The sequence below is a fragment of the Hyperoodon ampullatus genome (genome assembly GCF_949752795.1).
Source record: "Hyperoodon ampullatus genome assembly, chromosome: 14".
In the NCBI taxonomy this organism is placed as follows: Eukaryota; Metazoa; Chordata; class Mammalia; order Artiodactyla; family Ziphiidae; genus Hyperoodon; species Hyperoodon ampullatus.
In genome coordinates, this window is record NC_136927.1 from 46,074,662 (window position 1) to 46,102,222 (window position 27,561).

General features: G+C 40.6%; 1 protein-coding gene across 1 annotated transcript in view; it reads left to right on the forward strand.

Annotated features, from left to right (window-relative positions):
- Window positions 1–27,561, forward strand: part of CALN1 (calneuron 1) — a gene marked incomplete at both ends in the record, with an annotated part of 444,970 nt that overhangs the window by 204,626 nt on the left and 212,783 nt on the right. Inside the window, one exon of the mRNA XM_079719708.1 lies at window positions 4,444–4,587. Within this exon, the coding sequence (XP_079575834.1) occupies window positions 4,444–4,587 (144 nt within the window). The remainder of the gene's footprint in view (window positions 1–4,443; window positions 4,588–27,561) is intronic.

Genomic DNA, 27,561 nt, shown 5'->3' on the forward strand with positions numbered 1-27,561 from the left:
TACATTCCAGTGGAAAGCACACCACATTACTGAGTTGTTCCCAAAAACTTGATCTGTGGTCTCCACTTCCTGAGGATGTGGAAAGTGGCCAGAGCCCCTTCGTGCTGTGCCCAGGCTGCCTGTAGCCAGAGGCAGAGGGATCCGGCCTGCTCCCATGTCTCCGCTGTTTTATGGGCATATTTCTCACACCCTGTTCTGCTATTAAAAATAAAATGAGGGCTTCCCTGGTGGCGCAGTGGTTGAGGGTCCGCCTGCCGATGCAGGGGACATGGGTTCATGCCCCGGTCCGGGAAGATCCCACATGCCGCGGAGCGGCTGGGCCCGTGAGCCATGGCCGCTGGGCCTGCGTGTCCGGAGCCTGTGCTCCACAACGGGAGAGGCCACAGCAGTGGGAGGGCCACGTACCACAAAAAAAATAAAAATAAAAAATAAAATAAAATGAAGCACACATCACATGTCTCAGATTGCAAGACCCATTTCCTTCTAATAAGCATCCTGTTTCCTGGGCCTTCCTTACCCTGGAAAGATGAAATCTCCAGAGGCTCCCATTATGGATTTCTAGTTTTGTACTTTTTTTCCCCTCCTCTCTGCTACTTGAAAGAAAATGAAGTTAGTGAGCTCTGTCTGCCTCTGCAGATACAGACACACAGACCCTCCCCCCCCACACACAGGAGCAGATATTCTTTTTTTTTTTTTTTTAATAATTTACTGCTAGTTTCTTTCTTTTTTTTTTAAAGAGTTATCAATTTTACTGATTTTTTTTCCCCAGAGCTCCAGCTTTTTTTTCTGGCGGTGCTGCACGGCATATGGAATCTTATTTCCCCGAGGAGGGATTGAACCCACACCCCCTGCACTGGAAGTGTGGACTCTTAACCACTGGACTGCCAGGGAAGCCCCCCTGGGAGCAGATATTCTTTGCAAACAGAGAACAGTGGCTTTGTCCCACTTACTTGGGGGCCACAGAAAACAGAACTCAGAGCTGAGATGTACCTGCCCCATCCTGTCCTGGGCTAGAGCAGGGCCAGCCTGGAGACTGCAGACAGGTAAACCATGGGGGTTTGAGGCCTCGAGGGAGCATGTTCCTTCAAGCAGGGCAGTTCTGGGGAGACCCCTGTCTGAAGTCTGATTTACCAAATCCAGTAGCCCAGGGGTGAGGCAACCCTAGGCATAACCCAGGCAGCAAGGTGGGGGTCGGGAGGCATACCGACCAAGGCCCTCATTTCCAGGTCAAGTTCTCAAACATCCCCAACCAGGCCTCTCTGGAGTGGCCAGTGTAAGGATACAGGCTCTTTCACCGGTAAGATCTAGGGCATGCAGGGGACCACAGGAGTGAGGCCAGGCCCTGTCAACAGAGGGGACCGTCCTTCGGAGTTATAGCATCAGCCCAGAGAGTTCAGGATTGAGTCAGAGGAATGGGAAGAGGAGATGGTACCTCAGAAGAGAAGTGGTCCAGAGAACAAGGGGCAGGGCTCAGCCTGCAGCTGACCACCAGGCTGGCCCACCTGGGACCCCAGCCTCTTCTGGGACCCCAGGCAGGGCCCTTGTCATCACCTGACATTTTCTACTGTTGCACGGTTTGTGTCAGCCCTGATGTAAAAAAACCCTATCATAGAGGCTGGAAGGAGATCCAACCCAACCCAGTTTTCAGATGGGGACATTGAGGCTGAGGGAGAGGCCTGCCCTGGTCGCAGGGCAGAGCTAGATGGACTTCCTTATAGGCTGATTCCCGTCTCAGGAGATGTCCCTCTGTATCCTCCTGCCCTTGGCGTCGAGACTTGGGCTGAGTGAGGCGTGGTCTCTGCCCCAGTGTCCTTGAGCACTGTGTGAGGTGACCTCAAGCTGAGCCGTGGCTCTAAGCCCTTTTAGGGCCACCTGGCACCTGGTAGGAAAACATATGGTTGCTTTAGGTAATCTTGGGCACATTGCATTGATGAGAAAATTCTCAAAATGCAGACAAACCCCTTAATTCAGAATTTGGAAAGGGCTAAAATGTTTTCTATATCATCAATGGAAAAAAGAGGGGTGTTTGAACAGCAGATCAGTACGGTGTGAAAGAGAACACAGGCTTCCTGTTCTTCTCTTAAACACTTTAACAATGTCCATGGATCCTTAGAAAGGGGCTCAAAGGACCTTAAGGATTCTCTTGGCCAACCCAGCTCATTTACACATGAACAAACCAAGGCCTCAGGATTTGGCTGCAGACCTAATTAGCTAACATGCCTGGCTGGGAGCCCAAGGTCTTGACTCCCAGGCTGCTTCCCTCTGCCGGAGCACACATTTATTCACGTAGCGCGTTCAGAGTGCTGAATTAGTACCGATAATGAATCTGCTGCTAATATCTGATGCTTATTTGTTCAGACCCATCGTCTGAACGTCTAGCGCCTCCTTCAGAGCGTAGGTGGGAACATACCGCAGTGAATGAAATGTATGAGGAACTTGCAGCTCTGAGAAGCCGTGATTTCTGCACCATGATTTCTTCCTATTTCTAGTTGGCACGTGCAAGGTGTCACTTGAGAGGAGTAAATGACCTGCTGAACAGTCGGCAGCGAGGGAACTTGGTTGTGGTGAGCAAAGGTGTTTTTGTGAAATATGCTGCCCTCATCTTGGTCTTGGAGGACTGATATGACTTGGGCAGGTAAAGAGGATGGCAAGGTATTTCAGGTGGACACACTGGATGGTAGAGTGCAGAGGGCTGAAAAACAACCCCCAAAGGTATCAGATTCCCATTCCTGGAGCTTGTAAATGTCACCTTGGAAAAAGGGTCTTTGCAGATGTCTTTAAATTAAGGATCTGGGGATGGGGAGATTATCCTGGATTATACGGTGGTCCCTAAATGCAATCACAAGTGTCCTTGTAAGTGGGAGGCAGAGGGAGATCACAGACAGAAGGCGAGAAGGTGATGTGATCACAGAGCAGCTATTGGAGTGATGCGGCCACAAGCCAAGGAAGTAAGCTTGTAGGAAGAGGCAGGAAAAGAATCTTCCTTGGATCCTCTAGAGGAGTACAGGTCTGTCCCCACCTTGATTTTGGCCCAGTGATACTGATTTGAGATTTTTGGCCTCCAGACTGTGAGAGAATAACTTTCTGTTGTTTAAGCCACCACGTTTGTGTGATTGATTACAGCAGCCCCAGGAAATTAATACAAATAGGAAAGGGAAAGCCTGCTCGGGTAAGGGTTCAATGTGCTTGCTGGGAGGATAGTCAGATATTTAGAGAAGTGATACCTACAGTTGACCCTTCATGGATGCTGAACCCATGAATTCGAGGGCCGGCTGCCCTGCCGATACCAAGGGATGACTGTAAATGTTTAGGGCCAGCGTCTTGCATTAGTTTGAAGAGTTCCTGCAAATTTCTGCTTGGATCTTATCTTCCCACCTGGAGTGAGGGGCTCTGGAGGGGAACCACGATGTCCGGCAGATTTCTCTGCAGTCCTAACTCCCGTGCTCCTTAGGTATAGGCAGCCACTGCTTGTTGAATGGCCTGATGAATGCTGGCAGCTGCTGTAGCTGGGCTCACACTGGGTTTACTGATGAAAAATCAAAGCTGTCTGGAGCTCAGAGACAATTGATGTACCTCTCATCTGCAGACTGTGATCTCCAATCGAATTCCCATGACCTACCTCGCAGGGGTGTGATGTGTTAGGAAATGCTCAGCCAACCCAGGATGAATAGGCGGTGGCGGCAGAGGTGGGGCTCTGGAGGGAGGCACTCTGGGTGGAAAGCAGAGCAACTCTGGTTGGGGTAAGAGGATGGGAGTTTCCCTGCTGGGTGAAGTGGCCTGCTTGATGGCAAAGTCAAATTCTCTGCCAGTCCCAGAGAATGTGATTAAAGATGGCTCTGGGGCTCTTAGGACACTCTTATTGATCTGAGGTTGTTTATAGCCATAAAACAGCTGTAAATTAGAGGAATGAAATAAAAACAGCAGGGTACTTAACTCCTGTCCTCCTAGGAGGTTGAGAAAGCTTTCTGCACAGCTCCTGCGGCAGCAGGGAGCTGAAATGTAAGTCTGCAAAGGGGAATCTCATTCTCCTTTCCTCCTGACAGTCCAGGCTAGTAGCTGTCTTCTCACCGCTGAAACCTAATCCTCACCCTTGTTGGGAAAGTGTCATTGGCTAACACAATTCCCAGCTGGGACCACCGTTTAATTGTTTACCGGCTACTGTGTGTTAGATGCTCCGGGCCAGTTATCTCCTCCTTCCAAAGCTGTTCTTCTGTTTTTTTCCCCCTTCCCTCCCTTTCCTTGACTCCCATCTCCTTTTCTCTCCCTCTTTTTTTTCTTCCTTTCTTTTGTTCCTCTTTTGGCCACCCTTTTTTTCAGATTAAAGGGTTTTGACACATCACTATTTGTAAAGTGGTTAGGAGTTTCCAACAGACAATCGGCAATCATTTCAATGCAGTAGACCACACCTTGTGACATTGGACTTTCTTTGCTTTCCCCTTGTAGAGATCCGAGAGGCCTTTCGGGTTCTGGACCGAGACGGCAATGGCTTCATCTCCAAGCAGGAGCTGGGAATGGCCATGCGCTCGTTGGGGTACATGCCGAGTGAGGTGGAGCTGGCCATCATAATGCAGCGCCTGGACATGGACGGTGAGACCCGGGCCTGCAGCGTCCCCCCCGGGATGAGCCTGGACTCATCAGGGAGATCTTGGGTTTAAAGGCCCTTGCACTTGGAGTCGAAAGACTTTGAATCATGTCTTGGTTTACCTTTGAGGAGTGGAAAATTGAACTAGATCAGGGTTTTTCAAACCACATTCCGTAGACCTCTAGGGGTCTGCAGAAGTGGTTCTGGGGCCTCTAGAGGGAGCAGGGTGAGGAAGGGGCCTGGCTGGTGGAGTACTGAGAAGGGTTTTGTTTTGCTTTCAGAACAGCTTTGTTGAGAAAGAATTCACATACCATGAAATTCACCCATGTAACTTATACAATTCAATGGCTTTGAGCATATTCACAGATTTGTGCAACCAATGGCATAATCAATTTTAGAACATTTTCACCATCCAAAAAGAAACCCTGTACCTCTTATTCATCACCTCCCAATCCCTCTATCCCCCACCAAGTCCTAGGCAACCACTAATCTACTTTCTGTCTCTATGGACTGACCTCTTCTGGCTGTTTCATATAAATGGAATCATGTAATACACAGTCCTTTGTGACTGGCTTCTTTCACTTAGCGTAATATTTGTAGGGTTCATCCATATTGTAGCATGTATCACTACTTCGTTGCTTTTTATGGCCAAATCATATTCCATCATTTGGCTATAACAGCTTCTTTTCTCTGTCTTACATACTGGGTTTCTACATACAATCACATTGAGGAAAAGGGTTTCACTGTATTTAAACAGTTCTGAAAAATGACTGCATTTGATGATCCTTAAGATTCTTTCCTGCTCTAAAACTGTCTGTGACCTTCCTGCCTTGGCTGAAGGTCCAGGAAGGAGCTTATTTTGTTGTTTTCAACACACACTCTCCCCCTCTGAAAAGCAGCTTGATTCCAGGTGTAAAAGGTTCAAAGTGGTGGGCTTTGGGGACTCTTGGGTATACTCATGAAGTAGAGACCAAGTAAAAGGAAACAGAGGAGGGGGGCAGGATGTCTTTGGGAGAGATAGATGAAGACCCTGGTAGGGAGATGTTTGCTTGGCCTGCAGACTACGTGCAAGAACATGGCTGTGTCCTGTTATCTTGCTGGATTTGTTGGCAGGATGATAATAAGTGTGACCGTATGGTGAATGGACCCCAGTGCCAATCACCAAGTGCAGCTGTGGGCATTTATTTGCTGGTTCAGGAAAGAGATGTTTTATCAGGGGTGTTCAGTTGTACGTGGAGTGCCAACCCTGTCCTTACAACCTTGATGGATTGTGACTCACTGCGTCTTTGCAGGCCTGACTCGACCTTGCTTTGTATGTAGAGGTATTTATGACAACCTGGAGCAAAGCACATGTTGTATACGTCCATGAATTCCCATCATCACTTCAGAGATACATTTCCAGAAAAAAGAAAAAAAAAGAGTTTCTTCCTTAAAAGAATAGAAATCTTAACCTGTACCTCTGTGTATAGAATTAAGATTTTTGTGCTTTTGAGTCTCCTCCCACAACTTGTAAAATAAAACATGGTCAACTGGACTAAAAGCAAATGGAATTAGCAACGTTTAGTCAAAATGATCTGGGATTATCGTGGGAGAGTTACTCCTCTGAGATTTAAGGGTCTTCGTCCAAGTCCATCCTTGTTCTTTGTATATTCATTCATCAGACCCTGGCTCATGGGGAATTTTTACATTTTTTCAAATCCTCCCTGATTCCACCAGGACTTGGGAGTCCCCAGGGGATCTCGTGTTGATGGTGCTGTTCAACGGGCCCGTCAGGACTCAGGCATCCATATCCATATAGGGGTTACAGTTTAAGAGACTTCAGGTTTCACCAGTTTATTTGCAACATCATACTTAGCAACCAGTGCCGAGGGTGGAACTTCCAAGCAAAGCATGTAGAGAATTGCTATTAGTTCCTTTAAAAGAAGCCCAAGTCATCGGCCTTTTTCATGGTGACCCCATCAGGTGAAAACACTGTTATTTACCTTTTTAAAAAAATTTTCTTTTAATTTATTTCTTTTTTGGCTGCACTGGGTCTTTGTTGCTGTGCTCGGGCTTTCTCTAATTGCGGCGAGCAGGGGCTACTCTTCGTTGCGGTGCGCGGGCTTCTCATTGCAGTGGCTTCTCCTGTTGCAGAGCACGGTCTGTAGGCACGCAGGCTCAGTAGTTGTGGCTCGCAGGCTCTAGAGCGCAGGCTCAGTAGTTGTGGCGCACGAGCTTAGCTGTTCCGTGGCATGTGGGGTCTTCCCGGACCAGGGTTCGAACCCACAGCTTCCTCAAAATAAGATTCAGTGTACAACAAATGCAAACAATGTAGCAGAGTAGGCAAAAAGAACTGCTTTTGCAACATACCAAATGCTTAAGTGTGAAAAGAGCTAAGGGGAAAAAAATGCCCAAGCTGAGGCTGAAGTGTGTGTTTTTACCTGTTTTGCAAATGATGCTGGTAAGTAAAATTTCTGGGGTCCTGAGTTCTGGATACGGATGGATTGGCTGTTTTTCAGTGTCCTTCTCTTAATGGGGCCTTTTGAGCTGTTCTGTTAAAAAAAAAAAAAAAAAGTCAGGTTCTAATTATATCCTTCCTCCCCAGCTTCTGTAACTGGGGATTCTCTGCAGAGATGTGGCCCTACCTAATTAAGCTTCTCTTTGGCGTGAAACTTGTAGAATGGCAGAGGTTTTTATGGGGAAATGCCACACACATACACACAAGTGTTTGGGCCAGATCTTAGGATTCTTTGCTGTAAGATGACCATGCCTCCTGGCCCGCAGATCCTGGTCCTGGTATCCAGGGGCGGCAGGAAGATGGCGGTGCCTCCCTGCATCCCAGCTGGCTGTGATTAGAAGCAGGTCTGGCCCACATACTGATCTTTTCTTTCTGGGGTCCCTGTTGGTTTGCCCGACGGTGAGGTCATAGCTTCGGCACGAGGCCCAGATGAAATTAGCCTGAGTCTGTGCAACCTTAGTCTCTCCATGAGGCTTTCATTAGGTGGTTCCTTGGGAGTGGGGTGCCTTGCCGGCTCTGCATGTAACAGTAACCTCCCTGGATTAGGGAGCTCAGTGGGGTTTCCTGGACACAGAGCCTGCAGGAGCCTGACGGTTCCAGTGTGTGTGGAGCTGGTTTTCCAGAGGGTGGAATGGAAGACAGGCAGTAGAGTCTGGAATTGCTCACCTGGCCGTGGCCCATTTGCCTTCAGTGCTGGGAATGAGCTGTGTGTGTGCACCGCCTAGGCCAAACTACTCCAAGTTAGATAAACAGAAAACCCAAACTCCTGCCCCATGCCCAGTGCTTGCTTTATGGCCCATGACTGCAAATGTTCTTTCAGCCTCTGCAGCTGAGATGACTTTTGTCCTGACACCAGTTGGGGACCAAGATTCACCTTTCCTGGATGCTTTATGCCAGGATCTCACCTTCAGCCCAGTTTCTGGAAGCCTGCAGTCCTCTCCGTCAGGCTCCTGGAGGCATTTAAGCCCAGTGCCCTAAGGCACTCCTGGCATTGGGAAATCAATTTCTCTCAAATGCATCACAGTACCAGTTATGTACCGTCCTTGGAAGAATTGATCAAATAGTCACCCCCCCCCCCGAGAAAGTATCTACAAAGCTTAAATCTTTTATATTAGAAACAGGTTGAGAAAGAGACTGTGGGCTCTGCCATGCCCCCATCTGCTCCCATCAGCTCTGTGGCTCCCATGATAGCTCCTGGGGCCCCTCAGAGCTTCCTGTACTGTTCACTGGAGGATAAGGGCTTGGTATCTTCAAGACCAAAGGGATATTTTTGACTCTTTTCTACATTTTAATGGTTTCACAAACCACACCACTGTGGCCATCTGGAGTGAATCCAGCCAGCTTTGCAAGTAATTTCCTGAAACCATCAAACCATCAAACCAGGAGATGCTTTCAGCAGCCAATGGCCTCTGCATGGGTCCCACTCACATTTCTTAACGCAACCCTCTCCTGTTCCAAGCTTCCCTAACCTCTCGTTCGCTCAAGGAACAAAGCAAATGCAGCCCTTGCCCTCTGCATCCTTGATTTTCCTTCTGCCCCTCAGAGATGCAGAATCTCATGAAATTCCAATGAATTGGGGGTTTTGAAATGAATTCTTATCTCTCAACAGGTTTGTAGGGCTTTTTGTTTTGGTTTTGGTTTTTTTTTTTTTTTTAAGGTTCACCACTGTCTGGATGGTGAGTATGATTCAGCTTAGTTCCATTTAAAAAGGATTTATCTGGTGTCCATTATGTGTGAATTTGCTTAATTTTATGGTTGGCAAGATGCACTTTTGGTTCATTTTGAGGCAAACCACTAGCTGCAAAGAACGAAATTATGGCCAGAGTCACATGAAAAAGTTAGCAGTGTCCCCATTTTTAGCCTGTGTGTCGCATCTTCCCTCTTTTCCTACCCATTCATTACATATATTGATCCTTTGCTGATTAGTCATATAATTATGACTTTGCTGTTTTCATTTGTGATCTTCTAGAAGACAGAAAAGTATAAGCTTAATTCAAAGTACAGCTCACCTCCACTTCACATTCAAACACTGATTTGGATGCTCTGGAACTGGCCTAGGTCTATTGTGTGAGCTCAAATACACACACTTCTTTTATTTATTTATTTATTTATTTATTTAGAAGTACAGTTGATTTACAAGGTCATGTTATTTTCAGGTGTACAGCAATGTGATTCAGTTATGCATATATATACACACACATACACACACACACACTTTTCAGGATTCTTTTCCATTATAGATTATAACAGGTATTGAGTATAGTTCCCTGTGCTATGCAGTAGGTCCTTGTTGCTTATCTATTTTGTATATAGTACTATGTATATGTTAATCCCAAACTCCTGATTTATCTCTACCCTTCCTTTCCCCTTTGGTAACCATAAGTTAGCTTTCTAAGTCTGTGAGTCTATTTCTGTTTTGTAAATAATTTCATTTGTATCATTTTTTTAGATTCTTCCTGTAAGTGACATTATATGATATTCGTCTTTCTCTGACTTACTTCACTTAGTATGATAATCTCTAGGTCCATCCATGTTGCTGCAAATGGCATTACTTCATTCTTTTTTATGGCTGAGTAGTATGCCATTGTCTATATACACCTTTTTTCTGTATGTGAGGGAAGATGCTCACCCACAGACTCCATGAAGTGGGACCAACTGATGGAAGCAGCTGGGGCTTTTTAGCATTAAGCACAGGTTCCTGAACTTGAGTGCACATCCAAAAAAAAAAAAGGAAATGTGCTAAACAAACAGACCAGTAGAGTCAAAAAAACCCCAGGGTGGGGCAGAACAGTCTGTGGTCAGTCAGTCCTGCCTAAAAGCAGGAGGCCCTCCCAGTGCTCACACATGCTGGGGCCTTGGCTTCCTCCCTCCTCCAGCTGTGGCCCAGGGACTTGCAGAATCGCATCACCTGGGAGCTTGCTTAAAATGCTGACTCTCAGGCCCACCCCAGACCTTCTGATTCAGAGCCTGCATTTTACCAAGACTCATGTGCACAGTCAAGTTTGAGTGGTATTAGTCTAGGGCACACCATCAGAAACAGGAAGCAAACCCAAATGTGTTTCCTCATTTGAGGATCTCTCCCATGCAGTTGCAGCCCTTCCCTAATCTCCTGCCAGTAACTCAAGGCAAAGATTTGTAACTTTAAAAGCTGGAAGTAATTCACAAAGCCAAAGTTTTGGTGAATGTCAATCACAGGAGAATCTCTCTCCATCTGTTTGCATTTGTGAATAAGCATGATTGGCATCGAACTATTTCATATTTCATTCTATGTTAGGGAATTATTGCTGAATGTATTTCGACCTTATTATGGTAAGTCTTAGCTGGGTAATGATAACTAATACTTACGTAATGCTTGCCATGCTCCCAATAATAACTTTGAGTATGATAGTACCATCTAACACATCGGAGTCTTCACCATGAGCTGCTGTTCTAGCACTTTACTTATTAACTTACTTAGTCCTCATAACAGCCACAGGTACTAATATGATCCTCATTTTATACATGAGAATAATGAAAAACCGAAGTTTCAAGTTACTTGCCCATGTCATGCTACTAGTAAGAGCCCTATGAATCTAAGATCTTAACCACATATCTTGTAGATATGTTGTTATTCTTTTTGTGATTTAGTGGACATAGATCACTTAGGGTGACCACGGGACATTGAAGCAGTGACTTAACAGGACACAGGCACACATGCATACACATACCAGAGTCATGATGTCACGTAGATATTTCAAACCTATATGTGAGTGTTTTGGTTATCAATTACCATTCCAGATAGTCTCCTGCTGTCAACTTTGGTTGGATGATAAACTCCAGCTACTCTCCTGGTTATCCTTGAATGAGTCAAGCCTGACCCTAAAGCAGAGTTTGTGAAATGAAGATGTGTGAGCTATTGGATTTCTTGTTGCTTTAGCGAGGGGTGTCCTTTAGGGCCTTCTGGGATATATAGAGATAGTGGATGTTTGCGAAAAATCCACTCCAACTTTCCTATTACCCTAGGCAGCTCCTCACAGGAAGGGTCTGCCATCTCAATTGTATTGACAGTTGCTCACATTGGACCCAAGTTTCCGCTAAAGACCAAACTGTTCAAGCCACTTCCAGCTACTCAGTCCAGCATACTAAAAACAGAATTTCTGGTCCTTATGCTCATTTCATTAAGAGCATCCTCAGCCAATATTATATTCTGTCTCCCTTGTTTTAACACCCTGGAACCCATTGCTACACCTCTCCCCCCAGTTTACAATGGTATAAATTAGCAACATCTTGTGACTGTTTTCTTCTCCTGTTAGCAGACTTGGAACTTCTCCTGGGATGTGCTGATCTGATTCTAGTCATGGGTTTAGAGGCAGTGAAACTAGGTAGAAGTAGATCTTGAAAATGGGCATCTCTGTTCAAGGCAACTGCCTCATCTGTGTTTATTTCCAGTCTTCAGGGTCACCAGGTTCTTCAAGCTGATCTTGTCTGACCTAAGGGACGTATCAGAGAGGACACCAAGGAGACGTGCCCGTTCAATTTTCTGAATCCACGCAGAGGTCCCCACTCTAAGTCTCAGGTCCCACTTCTTTCCAACCAGTGCCCTAAATTTCACATAAGAGACTTGATGAGTCTGTGACTTCAACTTAATAGTTCTTTTGACCACCCAGTTAAATTTGGGGTCTTCCCTTCAGTTGTAAGAAATAAGTGATTATCTGGGGCTACCCTAGAAGCACTCTGGTTGTCTGACTGTAACCTGAGCTGAGAGTTTCAAGGCCTGAGCTTGTTAGAAACAGCCTTGTTGTCATCATTGCTATTGTAAAAATCAAACATAGTAGCTACATGAGTCTTCAAAAACCTTGCTTCAATAATTATTTTATCCCAAGAAACCACAGATGACATTTAGTTAACTATGATGCCAGTCATGCCATAGATAACAGTTTGCCATTTTTCACTAGCAAGGAGGTCAGCACTTGATTTAAGATCATAGATAAGCAAGCCAATCTCAGAATCCCACTGGGGTAGTTTGTTTTCTCCCGGTACCATGTACTGTGTCATCGAGAAAACAGAAGTCATCCTGGATTCCTAGGAGGGAGAGTATTATGTGAAATGTAAGAACCTGCTGAAATTCTTCATACATAATAATATGTCTCTTAGGCAGGATTTACCAAAAGGAATATATGAAAATGCCCATCTCAGAACACCCAGACCAGTATCGAGTATTATTTAACAAATCATTACTAATGTGATTGGTGAAAAACGAGGACTTAGTTTTTACTCATAAGTGAGATGATATGTTTTTCGTATGTTGATTGGTTATCTATTTCTTTTCCTTTTTGCAGATTGTCTTTTTTTTTTTTTTTTTGGTCTGTTTCAGTAAGGACAGGCTAAATGATGCTGTAGTGATAAATAATCCCCTCAAATATCAGTGGCTTAATACTACAAAGTAAAACGTCTCACCCAGGCTATATGTCCATTGGGGGTTGGTTGGGTGTTTCCTCTTAGTCATCCTCACTCAGGAATCCTGGCAGAGGGACACTCTGTCTGTACTTCCATGATAACTGTGGCAAGGGAAAGAGACTGAGTGAAGCACTTAGTGATTCTTAAAGTTTTTGTCGCTTCTCTTCTCATCTCATTGGATAGAGCAAGTCACGTGGCTGTGCCTCATACCAAGGGCTGTTGGGAAGTTGAATCTGACTCCATGACCATAAGGGCATGAACTGGAAATGTTTGAACAACACTAATGATGACTTACGGATTTTAGGCTTTTTCCTTTTTCATTAGAATGTCACATTCATTGCAAAAATTTTATTTCAGGAAAAATTTTTAGAAATACTATGAATAGGGGCAAAAATGATTATTATGGGAGATTTTACACATTCCTTTAGACTTGATCAAGTACATAAAACTAAGTAACAGAATTTGAATGACACTGAATGTGCATGTATATGAGTGTGTGTGAGTGTGTGTGTGTGTGTGTGTGTGTGTAATATAAATTTTGTTCCTTTGAAAAGAGAATACTCTTCTTTCGAAGTGATTCTGGAATGTTAGCAAACATGACTGTGTATTAGGCCACAAAGACAACCTAATTAAATTCCAAAGGACAAATATTACAGGCACATTCTTTGACTACAGTGCAGTAAACCAGAAATTAATAACAAACTTTTGAATAAGAATCCCACCCGCTTGGAAATTTGAAAATGAAAAACCAAAAATCTTTCAATTTAATGAACAGATCCAAGAGCTGATTCTTTGGGGAAAAAAATGCAATAAATTGACAAATAAAGCATATTTATTTAAGAATTAAAGAGAATTATCACTAAACTAAACTAGAAATGAAAAAATATGGAAGAGTTTTAAAAAGAATACTTGATACAATTTTATGTGAATACATTTGAACATCTACGTGAAATGGAGATCTTTGGAAAAATATAAGTAATTGAAACTGATTCAAGCTGAAATAAGTAGTCTAAATCAGAAGTTGCATACTTGCAGCCTACCAGCCAAATTCAGCTCTTAGCCATGTTTTATTTGTCTCACACATCATTTTATAAAGCAGAAAATCTCATATTAAAAATCTGCATTCCTCCCTCTTAAAATATGGGAGAATTTGACAAGTCTGGACCTGCATTCCTTCATTGCAATAATTTGGTGGAGTTGAGTAGCTCTCCTCTCTAGGCAGGGCAAATGCCACAGTCTCCACCAGTCCCTATTGTCTTACACCTGCCTGTTCTCTTCTGATGGACTAGCTTAGGCTCTACGGACCTGGGAGTTTGTGACTCTGCCTAAATCGACCAGTGAGTGATGAGGGCCTCTTTCACTGCTGAAGCAATCAATTCTTCATTTCCTTTAGTTTTAATTGTAAGGTGTTTTTGTTTTGATTTTCTGTTTTGGTTTATGTGTTGCTTATTTGTTGTCATTTCTAGCAACTTCAGTAGATTACTTATTTTAATTTAATTCCTCATTATTTAACAATTAAGGCAACTAGGACAATAAATTTGTCACTGAGAAGACTTTAGTAATCTCTCCAAAATGTTGATAGTTTTGTTTCATTGTTCTCTATATAATATTTTATTGCAGTTTTTGATTCCCTCTGCTCCCCTACAATTTTTTTAGGGAAGTGTTTTATAGTTTCCAAGTCACTGGGATTCTAAATTTCTAGTTTACATTTAAATTTTCTATTTTTATTGCCCATTGAAAAATAAATATGACCTGCTATTTGCTAGGATTTTCTTTGCAAGCAAGAATAAGATGAACTTTTATGAAGGCATTTCCTCTATGGTATAGGCTTTTATATATGCATAGAAGTTATCTTCATATTACCTATGTCCCTTCCACCTGTATTTTTGGTTATTTTATCTGAGATAAATTACTGTGATGTGTCAAAGTCTCCCACTGCTGTTACCTTGCTTCCTTGGTGTACTTCCGACAGTTTTTATTTTAATTTTTAATGTACTGTCTGCCCTCATAGTGTATTTTACCTTTTATCAATGTAAATGTTCTTGAAACGCTTTTGAGTTATGCTTTTGCTTTCTGTTGATTTTTACCACATAACCTTTTTGCCTGTGTTTGCATAACATTTATTGTTATGTGTGGTCATTGGGGAACATTCACAATTATTCAGCTTCTTCCAGGAACACAGTGCACTGCACTCCTGCCCTTTCTGTGTGATTTTGTTAGGTGTATAAAGCAATTTGTGCCACTATGTTTTAATTTTTAATTATTCTGAGAGCCTTTTTATGGGCAAGCTTAACCTATTGTTTATTTCAGAATCTTTCAGTTGGGTCTTAATTCTGTTATTTGGCTTTATGCTGGTTTCCATGTGTACCTAAGGTATTTAATTTGTCTTCTTTTTTGACTACAGTGGGTTTTTTGTTTTTTTTCTAATACATCGGATTTTCTTTTTTTGGCCATGTCGTTTGGCTTGCAGGATCTCAGTTCCCCAACCAGGGATCCAACCTGGGCCATGGCAGTGAAAGCCTGGAATCCTAACCACTAGGCCACCAGGGAACTCCCACAGTGGGTTTTTTAAATTGAAATATAATTGACTTATAACTTTATATGAGTTTCAGGTGTACAACGTAATGATTTGATATTTATTTATTTTGCAAAATGATCAACACAATAAGCCTAGTTAACATCCGTCACCTTACATAGTTACATAATTTTTTTCTCTTGATGAGAACTTTTTTTTGCAGTACGCGGGCCTCTCACCGTTGTGGCCTCTCCCATTGCAGAGCACAGGCTCCGGACGTGCAGGCTCAGCGGCCATGGCTCACGGGCCTAGCCGCTCCACAGCATGTGGGATCTTCCCAGACCAGGGCACAAACCCGTGTCCCCTGAATCGGCAGGCGGACTCTCAACCACTGCACCACCAGGGAAGTCCCTTGATGAGAACTTTTAAGATCTATTCTCTTAGCAACTTTCAATTATGCAATACAGAATTATTGTTAACTATAGTCACCATGCTGTACATTACATTCCCATGACTTATTTATTTTATAATTGGAAGTTTGTACATTTTGTCCACCTTCACCCATTTCACTCACCCTCCACCCCCTACCTCTGGCAACCACCCATCTGTTCTCCGAATTACTGAGCTTGGCTTTTTTTTTTTTTAAGATTCCGTATATAAATGAGATCATGTGGTATTTGTCTTTCTCTGACTTATTTCACTGATACCCTCAAGTTCCATCCATGTTGTCACAAATGGCAAGACTTTCCTCTTTTTTTATGGCTAAATAATATTGCTGTGTGTGTGTGTGTGTGTGTGTGGTGTGTGCTGCATCCTCTTGATCCATTCATCCATCAATGGACACTTAGTTTGTTTCCATATCTTGTCTATTGTAAGCAGTGCTGCAGTGAACAAGGGGATGCAGGTATCTCTTTGAGTTAGTGTTTTCATTTTCTTCAGATAAGTACTCAGAAGTGGAATTGCTGGATCATATGGAATTTCTGTTTTTAATTTTTTGAGGAACTTCTATACTGTTTTCCAGAGTGGCTGCACCAGTTTGCATTACCACCAGCAGTGCACAAGGGTTCTCTTTCCTCCACATCCTCATTCACACTTGTTATTTCTTGTCTTTTTGGTAATACCCATTTAGCAGGCATGAAGTAGTATCTTATTATGGTTTCAGTTTGCATTTCCCTGATGATTACCTTTTCATGTACCTGTTGGCCATCTGCATGTCTTCTTTGGAAAGATGTCTATGCAGATCCTTTTTCCATTTTTAAATCGGATTTTTTTCGCTATTGACTTTTATCAGTTCTTTATATATTTTGGAAATTAACCCCTTATTAGATATATGATTTGAAAATAAATTTTCCCATTCAGTAGGTTACCTTTTCATTTTGTTGATGATTTCCTTTGTTGTACAGAAAGGGTGCTTTTTTTTTTTTTGCGGTACGCGGGCCTCTCACTGTTGTGGCCTCTCCTGCTGCGGAGCACAGGCTCCGGACGCGCAGGCCCAGCGGCCATGGTTCACGGGCCCAGCCGCCCCACAGCATGTGGGATCCTCCCGGACCGGGGCACGAACCCACGTCCCCTGCATCGGCAGGCAGACTCCCAACCACTACGCCACCAGGAAAGCCCAGAAAGGGTGCTTTTGTTTTTTTAGTATTACCCTCTCAGTTGTTTGGAAGTTAGATATCCTACTTTCAATTTTTCTAGTAATGGCCATAAAGTTTTTGCGAATTTAACTCCTAACATCAGCTACAAATTAATAATACTTGCTTTTGTGGAAGATGAGAAATTAACTGTCTTCCCCTTTTCTTTTTTCTATTCTTTGTTAATTTCAATATATGGCTGTTATAAATATGCCTCCCCCTTTTTAAAAACAATTTTTATTATTTTCAATTTTAAAGAATATTATCAGTTTTATAACCATATTTGGAACACTTATTTTGCCTGTACATTTAACTGGTTTAAGTGCTTATACCCAGCCATATTTAACTCATTTTCTGCTTCTTATTTTAATTAGTATGCATTTGTTCCTGCATAAACTTTCTAAAATTTCATTGTTATTGTTTTTTTTTTTGCAGGAAGTTTACTTCAATCCTAAATCTTCTGAGTATTTGAAATCTGAGAATGTCCTTCTCTTGATACACAGATGATGACTTGATTTAGGTATAGAATTCTTGGGTTTCAGCGTTTTGTTTTTAAAGTTCTGTGATTGCTACTCCATGATTTTTGGTTTTTCATGTTGTGAGGAAGCTCATGACCAACCTACTTCTTATTCCTTGTGAATAACCTTATTTTTTTAGGATGTGATTATTATCTGTGAAGTGTGAACATCTCACCCGCCTGTTTACTTCTTTGTGTTGTAGTTGCTAACGGTGGTTGGTGCTTGGTTGTCGCTGATGTTAGGGTTCTTTGCGGTATGAGTCACACTCTCAATTTTCCAAAGTTTTTTCCCTAGGAAATATTTTTTTCCACCCTTTTTGTTTTCTACCCTCCTTGCTCCACAGATTTCAGTCTCTCTTTCCAGCCTTATATGCAGATTAGATCCTGGGCTGTGGTCTCTGCATCTCCCAATCAGCTGTCCTTTCTCCTTCTTTGTCTTCAGTCTTCTGCATTTCTCACATATATTTTGTTCTTCTCTACTTTGAGGTTTTTCAGTGAAAAGTCTACTGATCACTGGATTTTATTTCTGTGACACTGCCTTCTCATCTCTGTAATCTTTTTCTTGTCACTTTTCTAATTTGGTTGATACAGCATCTTCTCGGTGTTGTTGAGGAATACACTGGATACTTTTTGAACATTCTTTGGTATATCTGTTTGAGAGTGAGGTAGTTGCCAAGTTCTGAGCAACTGGTTGTCACTTTTGAACCATAGCATCTCTTCATAGGTCTCTTGATTTTCCAGTAGAGGCAGATCCAGCCTGCCTAATCCAGCATGCAGATCCAGCGACCTGACTCAGGGTCAGGTCAGACTAGGCTCCAGCAGAGATGGATGCAGGACAGTAGGCAAATCCGCTTCTAGCGCCATGCAAAGAAGGGGTGGTGTGAAGGAATTATAGGTGGTACTTACTAAGCAACCTAGGAAATCGAAGAGGAAGCCAAGTAGGTGTCTCTTATAGCAAGGATCCCAGTACCTGGAATCCCTGTAAAAAATGCTCCCTGAAGTTTCTGTGTCTGTGTTATGTGGGTCCATCTCATTTTTCCTTTTTGCCTTATTTCCGTGGGTAGAAATTTTTAGATCAAATAGTAATGGTAATTACAGACATTTTTTTCTTGTTTTTGATTTTAATGGAAAAGTCCCCAGATTTTGAACTTAAACTTGCAAATGGTATTGATTGCTGTTTGATATGAATATTAGTTAGAATGTTAAGCTAATATATCGTATTCTTGATTTACCTTTTTTTCTTTTAAAGCAATCATGGCTATTAGGTAACTTTGACATCTATAGAGATAATTATATAGTGTTTATTATTTTACCTGTTGATCATATGTATTATTTAATTGAATTTACTAAAATTAAAAAACTCCTACAGTTCAGGGATGATTCTTCAGAATGAGTTTCTCTTACAATATCCTGTTGTGTTTGACTAGCTATTGTTTTGGTTTTTTATTTAGGTTTTTGCATTTATGTCGGTGAAAAATAATTGATCCATTGCTTTTTCTTTCCATTTGGCAGGTTTTTGTATCAGTGTTTGCTGAACTTATAAAGGTATTGGAGACTTTTCCATCTTTTTATGCACCAGAAGAGATTATAAAATAATTATTTCTTAATATTCAAACACATATTCCTGTGAAATCATGTAAACATAAAAGTTGGGAGTATTCTTTAACAGTATTTAGTTTATATTGTGTTTACTAATCTGTTCAAATGGTCATTTTCTTTAGTGAATTTGATTATCTATTTGTTCCCGGAAATTACCCATTTCTTTTGGTTTTCAAATGTGTTAACCTAAATGTATACTCGTTTGTCATTCTTTATATTTTGATATCCTTTAATTCTGTAAATATATCATCTTTGTGATTTCTAATATATATACTTATTTTATCTCTTTCTTCTTAATTTGATTTCCAGATGATTTTCCTTATATATATATTTTCTCAGAGAATTATATCACCATCTTGATTATCAGTGATATTAGTTCAGTTTTTGGAGGGAGGGTTTACATTGTGAATTTTACTTCTGCTAGTAGTTTTTTAGTTTTGTTGTATTCTTTCCTTATTTTCCCCAGCTTCTTTCTCATCTCAGCCTTTACCAACTGATTTCTAATTTTTAATTGATTCATAATTCAAATAACATAAAATGCATAATTCTTGAGTGCTCAGTTTGAGGAGTTTTGACAATTATATATGGCAGTGTAATTCATACCCTAATATAAAATACAGAAACTTTCTTTAGTTCCTTGACAAATAAATTTTCCTACTCTGTGGCTTATATATTCATTTCTTAATAGAGTCTTTTGCTTAGCAGATACTTTAAGTTTTGATTAAATCCAATTTATCACTTTTTTTTCATGTTCAGTGATTCTTCTCTAAAAATTTTGCTTGCATCAATAATGTTATAAAAATATTTTACTACATTTTCTTCTAGAAAATTTATGATTCTAGCTTTTAAATTTAGGTTTGTGATCCATATGAAATTCATTTTTGTGTATGGAGTGTGGTAGAAGTTGAGGTTCAGTTTGCCCACTACAAGATTTTGGTTATTTTAAGCACAATTTGTTAAAAAGACTTTTCTATCCAAGTCATTGAATTGACTTGGAACCTTGATTGGGTATCGATTGACCAAAAGTGTGACAGCTGTTTCTGGATTCTGTCTTCTATTCTGTTGACCTATTTGCTCTAAGTATTTTGTACACTAAAACATACTGTCTTGATTCCTATAGTTTTATGTCAACTCTTGAAATCAGGATGTGTATGTCCTGAAACTGTTCATCTTTTCCAAAATTATTATGGTTATTCTAGATCCTTTGCATTTCCACATAGATTTTAAAATCAGCTTGTAAGTTTTGTCAACAAAACTACCTGGGATTTGGATTGCGATTGCATTAAATCTGTAGATGAATTTTAATGGAATGGACATATTAACAACAGTAAGTCTATAGAAAGGATATGTCTCTCCATTTCTTTAGATCATATTGAACTTTTCTCAACAATATTTTATGTTTTATTTTGGATGACTTGCACATCTTTTGTTAGATTTATTCCTAGGTACTGATGTTTTTTTAAAATTTTTATTGGAGTATAGTTGCTTTACAATGTTGTATTAGTTTCTGCTGTACAGCAAAGTGAATCAGTTATATGTATACATATGGCCCCTCCTTTTTAGATTTCCTTCTCATTTAGGTCACCACAGAGCACTGAGTAGAGTTCCCTGTGCTATACAGTAGGTTCTCATTAGTTATCTTTTTTTTTTTTTTTTTTTTTGCGGTACACGGGCCCCTCACTGTTGTGGCCTCTCCTGTTGCGGTGCACAGGCTCCGGATGCGCAGGCTCAGCGGCCATGGCTCATGGGCCCAGCGGCTCCGCGGCATGTGGGATCTTCCCGGACCGGGGCACGAACCTGCGTCCCCTGCATCGACAGGCGGACTCTCAACCACTGCGCCACCAGGGAAGCCCTAGTTATCTATTTTATACGTAGTAGTGTGCATATGTCCATCCCAATCTCCTAATTCATCCCACTCCCCCTTCCCCCCCTTGATATTGACACCATTGTATATTATATTGTTTTAAAATTTTGCTTTCAGATTGTTTGCTACTGGTATGTAGAAATACAGTTGCTTTTTTTTTTTTGGTAATACAGTTGCTTTTAAAATTGAATTTCTATTCTGATATCTTGCTAGTTCTAGTAGTTTTTAATACTTCCATGGGATTTTCTACATACTCAAAGGTATTGTTTGTGACAAATAGTTTTACTTCTTCCCTTCTAAGTTTTATGTCTTTTGTATTTCTTTTCTTGCCTTGTTATACCAGCTAGGATTGATTAAAGTGATAAGAGGAGACATTTTTATTTCTTTCTTGATCTTAGGGAAAATCTTTCACCATTAAGCTTTTTGTTGATGCTTTTTTCAGATTGAAAAAGTTTCTTCCCTCTATTCTAGATTGCTGAGAATTTTTATCTGGAACAGGTGTTGAATTTTTTCACATACTTTTACTGCATCTATCAAAGTGATCATATTTTTTTCTTATATTCTGTTAATCTACTGAATTATGTTGATATATTTTCATGTTAAACCAACTTTATATTCCTAGAATACACCAGATCAGGTCATGATATATTTTGCTTTTCAGATATTGCTGAATTTTATTTGCTGATATTTTGTTAAGGATATTTGCATCTATGTTTATGAGGCATATTGGTCTGTAATTTTCTTGTAATTTCACTGTAAAGTTAAGGTGTCAGGTGTAAGCTTGTCCCATAAAATGAGTTAGAAAGCTTTTTTCTTTTTTTTCTCTTTTATGTTCTGAAAGAGTTTGTATAAGATTGGCATTTTTCTTCCTTAAATGTTTATTTGAAGCTATCTAGAGCTGGAATTTTCTTTGTTAAAAGGATTTTTTAATATTATATTATAAAAATTTTCAATCATGCAGAAATGTGGAATGAATTTATGCAGTGAGCACCTACATACTCATCACATTGATTTTACAATGCTATATTTGCTTTAGCATTTATCTCTTCATCTCTCTATAGGAGTAGCTTTTTGATTATAAAACACTTCCTTTAAAATCATGGAGCTATTTAGATTTTTTATTTCTTCTTGCATTAATTTTTATCACTTTTGTATTTCAAGGCATTTGTTCATTTTAGTAAATTGTCAAATTTATTGACATAAATTTTTCTTAATATTTTCTAATTAAGAAAGATCCCATAGGATCTTTCATTCCTAATATTATTAATTGTTTTTACTGTGTTTTGTGTTTATCAAGCTTGTTAAAGGATTTTCAATTTTCTTGATCACTTAAAAAAACTATCTTTGACAATTTTCTCTATTTTCATTTCATTGATTTCTGCTTTTATTTTTTTATTATTTCTTTTCTTCAAGTTACTAAGGCTTAATTTCCTCTTCTTTCTCTCACTTTTTTAAGTGGAAGCTTAGATCATTGATTTTAGACCTCTCTTTTCTAATACAAGTATTAAGTTTCAACCATATGCTATAAATCCTTTTTTGAAAATTATAGTAAATTTTATTACATGTTCAGAGAATTGGGCCTGGTTTGAATAGAGAGAAGAAGTCAGGTAGACTAACATTGATTGAGGACTTCATATGGTAAGGAGGGAAGCACATACCCATTTTACAGATGAGGAAACCAAGATACAGGTCAGTTCACACCTCAGCCAAGACACCGCAGACCTAGAAAATAATGGGGCTGGGGTTTCACCTCTAGCCTTTCTGGCTTCCCACTCCACTCTGCTGCCACCCAGAAAAGACAGATCCTGGAATTTTTGGAAAGTGTCCTCACCTCTTTCCTCTCACCTGTTTTTCCAGCATTCCTGTGGTGATCAGTGCAGGTGTGTGTGTAGCTGAACAGGTGGGATGTGTCTTGGGAGAAAAGGGGAAATGGAGACAGAGGAGACCATGCCTGCTCTTCCAGGCTGCATGAAGAATGCTGCATTCTCTTTTCCAGGCATTCAACCTGTTTCTCATTCCATAAATCCATAATTTTTTTTCATTTTCAGTTTGCAGTCTTTTCTAATTTCTCTCATGTGTGTTTTTTTTCCCTCTGACTCCTGAGCTGGTTAGAGATATCATGCTTAGTTTCTAACTAATAAGAGATTTTATAGATATCTTCCTGTCATCATTAAATATCATCAAGGTATCTTTACTGTTATCGTTTGATTATCATTGCCATCAGAAAGCATACCTTGTGTGAATTTGACCCTTTGAAATTTACCACATTTTGTTTTGCACCCCAGCATGTGTTTCCTTATGCACTTAAAAAGAATGTGTATTTTGCACTATTGGGTGTCATATTCTATAAATGTCAATTAGGTCAGACTCCTTGGTAGTGTTGTTCAGATCTTCTGTATCTTCCTTGAAACTTTTTTTTTCTTCTACCACTACTGTCAAGAGGTGTTAGATTCTCCAGCTATGTGGGCTTATGTGTTTCTCCCGTTAGTTCTGTAATTTTTTTGTATGTATATTTTGATGCTCTATTATTAGATGCACATACATTTAAAATTATGTTTTCTTTATTAATGGATACTTTTGTTGTTATGAAATGTCTGATAGTACTCTTTGTCTTGAAGTCAGCTTTGTATGATATAAATATAGCCACACCAGCTATATTGCTTAGTGTGTGTATGGCTTACTTTTTCAACTGTTTTACTTCTAAGTTATTACCATCTTTATATTTAAAGCCTGTTTATTAGAAGCTTCAAATAAGTGGATTTCCTTTTAATCCAGTCAGCCAAGTTTTTAAAAATTAGTGTCTAATTTATGTAATTATTGATAAGATTGGATTTGTCTGTTATGTTGTTATATACATTTTCTGTTAGAACCATGTATTCTGTGTTCTTCTCTTTCTCCTTTCCTGCCATCTTTTGAGTGAAATGAGTGTTTCAGTATTCTATTTCATCCCTCTTACTGCCTTATTAGCTATATTACTTTGTATATATGTATTTAGTGGTTGCTCTAGAGATTACAAATGCATCTTTAACTAATCACATTTTTCTTTGAATAATCTTATGCTACTTCATGAACAAGCTAAGAATCTTACAACATGTAAGTGTTGTCATGTATTTTACATCTCCATATTTTATATTGTATTTATCACCATTTCACCTTTTCTGGGATTCTTTATTCCTTCTCGTGTATCTGAGCTTTCATCTGGTTTCATTTCCTTTCAACCTAAAAGTCCTTTAGCATTTCTTTCACTGCACTCCTACTAGAGAAGAATCATCTTAGGTTTTGACTGACAGGAAATGTCCTTTTTATTTTTGAATTTTTTATTGTGATTAAATATATATAACATAAGATTTGCCATTTTAAGCATTTTTAAGTGTACAATTCAGCAGCATTAAGTACATTCATGATGTTATGCAGCCATCACCACTATTTCCAAAACTTTTCCATCACCCCAAACAGAAACTCTATAACTATTAAGCAATAACTCACCATTATTCCATTAACCCCACCCCAGGGAATCTAATCTACTGTCTCTATGAATTTACCTATTTTAGGTATTTTATATATGTGGAACCATACAATATTTCTCTTCTTGCGGTTGGTTTATTTGACTTAGCATAATGTTTTTAAGGTTCATCCATGGCATAGCGTGTATCAGAGCTTCATTCCTTTTTATGGCTGAATAATATTCCATTATTTGTCTATAGCACATTTTGTTGACCCATTCATCTGTTGATGGACACTTGGGTTGTTTCTACTGTTTGACTATTGTGAATAATGCTGGCATAAGCATTGGTATCCAAGTATCTGATTGAAGAAAATATCTTTATTTTATCTTCTTTTTTGAAGGATATGTAAAACATGGAAGATTCTAGGTTAACAGTTTTTTTCCTTTGGGTACTTTGAACATATCATTTTATTATCTTCCATTGTTTCTGATGAGACCGCCACAATTATTTTTAATGTAGATATTTTTTATTATCTAGTGTGTCTTCTTCCTTGACTGTTTTTAAGATTTCTTCTGAGTTTTTGGCCGTTTGTGCTATGCTTATGTATGGTTTTCACTGCATTCATGATGCTTGATGTGTGTCAAGCTTCTTGGATCTATGGGTTGATTTCTTTAATTAATTTTGGTAAATCCACAGCTATTATATTTTGGAATATTTCTTCTTCCTTATTCCCTATCTTTTCTTTTTCTGGTACTCCAATTACATACTTGTTAGGCCATTTGATAGTGTTCCCCAGATCTTCAGTGCCATGTTCTGATTATTTTCATTCCCCTTTTCTTTTCTGTGTTTCAATAGATACATTTTATAGACTGATCCTTTTATTTGCTGTGTCCAGTCTGCTTTTAAGTCCTTAAAAAGTGAGTTTTCATTTCCATATTTTATTTTTTAATTTCTAGCATTTTCATTTGTTTTTTAATTTCTAGCATTTTCATTTGTTTCTTTTACATAATTCCCATGTCTCTGCTGAAATTCCCCATTTGTTCACTTATTTTCTCTAACATACTTATCATAGTCATTATAAAGTCTGATAATTAAAACACCTAGGCCATCTGTTAGGTCTGTGTCTGTTGAATTCTCCTCTCTGGTCTATCAGTCACACTTTCTTGCTTTTTCTCATAATTTTTACTGAATGCCAGATATTGTGTGTAAAAAAAAAAAACCTGTAAGACTGAAATAAACAAAAAAAGTACCCCCAAAGAATGGCAGGACCATCCTTCTGCCAGACACCTGTGTCAGGGTCGCAGTCCATCTAACCTAATTGAGCTGGACAGGGGCTTGCTTAGTTACAACTTTTTTTTTTTTTTTTTTTTTTTTTTTTGCGGTACGCGGGCCTCTCACTGTTGTGGCCTCTCCCGTTGCGGAGCACAGGCTCTGGATGCGCAGGCTCAGCGGCCATGGCTCACGGGCCTAGCCGCTCCACGGCATGTGGGATCTTCCTGGACTGGGGCACGAAACCCGTGTCCCCTGCATCGGCAGGCGGACTCTCAACCACTGCACCACCAGGGAAGCCCTAGTTACAACTTTAGTTAATAGATTTGGTTCCTGGAGATTTCAAGGGTTTTGAGGGAGGTGTCAGGACTTTGTAATTTCCAAGGCCTGTGATCTGAGCACTGATGAGATCCTGCAGATCTCTTTTTTGCTGCAGAGCTGAGCTGCCAGGTTTTCTGTAGCGTGACAGGGGAGTTATCTTTGCTCTCCTGGTTTTCTGAGTTCTCAGGAGCTCTGTCTTTGTTCTTCTACCTGTTCCTGGTCCTTGGAGAGCCGGTGCAGACACTCCATGAAGCCTGGGGGCCTCAGAAGGATTTCTCTTAGCTCACCTGCCCTCTGTCCCCAGCCTTCACCCTACTTGCTGCGGCCACTCAGCGAAGGTCCAGGGGATGGAGATGGAGTAGTGGTGGGGACCGAGTGCTCTGCAGCCGGGCTCCTCGGGATTCAAATCTGTCACAACAGCCCGCATTGCAGCTCCTGCAACTCTGTTAAAAGTTAGGCTGCTTCCTCCTTAACCCAACATGAACCATGAATGAAAGCTGCCAGGGGCGCTTCTTTCCTTGCAAGGGTTCATCACTTCCTGGAATTTAGTTCGTTTAAGTTTCTTTGATTCCTCAGCTCTCTGAGAGCTTAAAAAAGAAAGAAAGAAACTTTGAATTTGTGATTTATCCTGCTTGTTCTTATTATAGGTGAGGAGGATGGTCTCTGTGACTTTCCACGTTCCAACCATAAGTGCGATCCTTCTAGTTTCTTTTGCCTTGTCTTTCAGAGCCCATGTTTTCTAGGAGTTTCTGAGAATAAGCAGTAGATTCTTTTTTAAACATTTCTTGTGGTTTCTGCAGTAAAAAAAAAATTTTTTTCCCTAAAGCGAAATCTTTTCAGACACCCTACAAGTAGAACACTACCGCTGCCATACACTGGTCTTCGAATGAGAAACAGATAAGGAGGCCTGAGTTGCACATTGGCCAAAAGAGAGGGCACATGGATCGCCCTCGGCCCACACTGATGGTGTCTCCGATTTGCCAAGCACAGCCTTCCTCCCATCCCTGGACTAGCCAGAACTCATCCAGAGTGTCACACAGGTACCCCTGCCCTGTTCTCTGTCCTGTTTCTCTGTCAGAGCAAACACCATGCCAATGGCCTCCCTGTTTCAGCACATCTCCAGCCAGTGTGCCCTGTTCTGTGGGCACTTCCTCACCCCTGTGCAGACATCTCTCCTCCTGTGCCAAAGGCCCCAGGGCCCAGTACCCCAGGGACTCCCTTGGTACCCTGCTCACACCTTCTCCCCCTCTCATTCAGTTAATAGTCAACTCATTCATTCCCTAGACACTTATATAGCCCCAGTTGAGTGAAAAAAACATGCACAACCTAAAAGTTGAGGATTATGTTTTATTTGGTGGACTTGCTGAGGAATTTACCCTGGGAGATAGCCTCTCAGAAAACTCTGAGTGACTTTTCTGAAGAGGTAAGGGAGGAGCCAGGTTATATAGGAAGTTTTGCAAAAGCAAAAACAAACAAACGAAAAAACCCCAGGTAGTCAGAACATCAAAAGATTACTGTTAAAGAAAACCAGACATCTCAAGTTAATGAATTTAGTGCTTTTCTATGTTTGGGAAGTTGCAAGAGTCTGGGCTCATTGACATCATTCCTTTGATATGCCCCTTAACTATCTAGGGCCAGTATCTTGTTTTTCTCCATCCTGAATCCCCACAGGGTACACTGTCAGGGTGGCTACAGTAGCTGATGGTTTGATGGCCGCAACATCCTTTGTTTACTGATGTGGTAGGTGACATTCTTTGTCCATACCCCCTCTATGTGCCACACAGCGTTCTAGGCACTTGGCACTGATGTGTGGGTGACACAAGCAAGCCACATCCCCGCCTGCATGGAGCTTCCATCCAGTGGGGAAATACTCAGTTTACACAT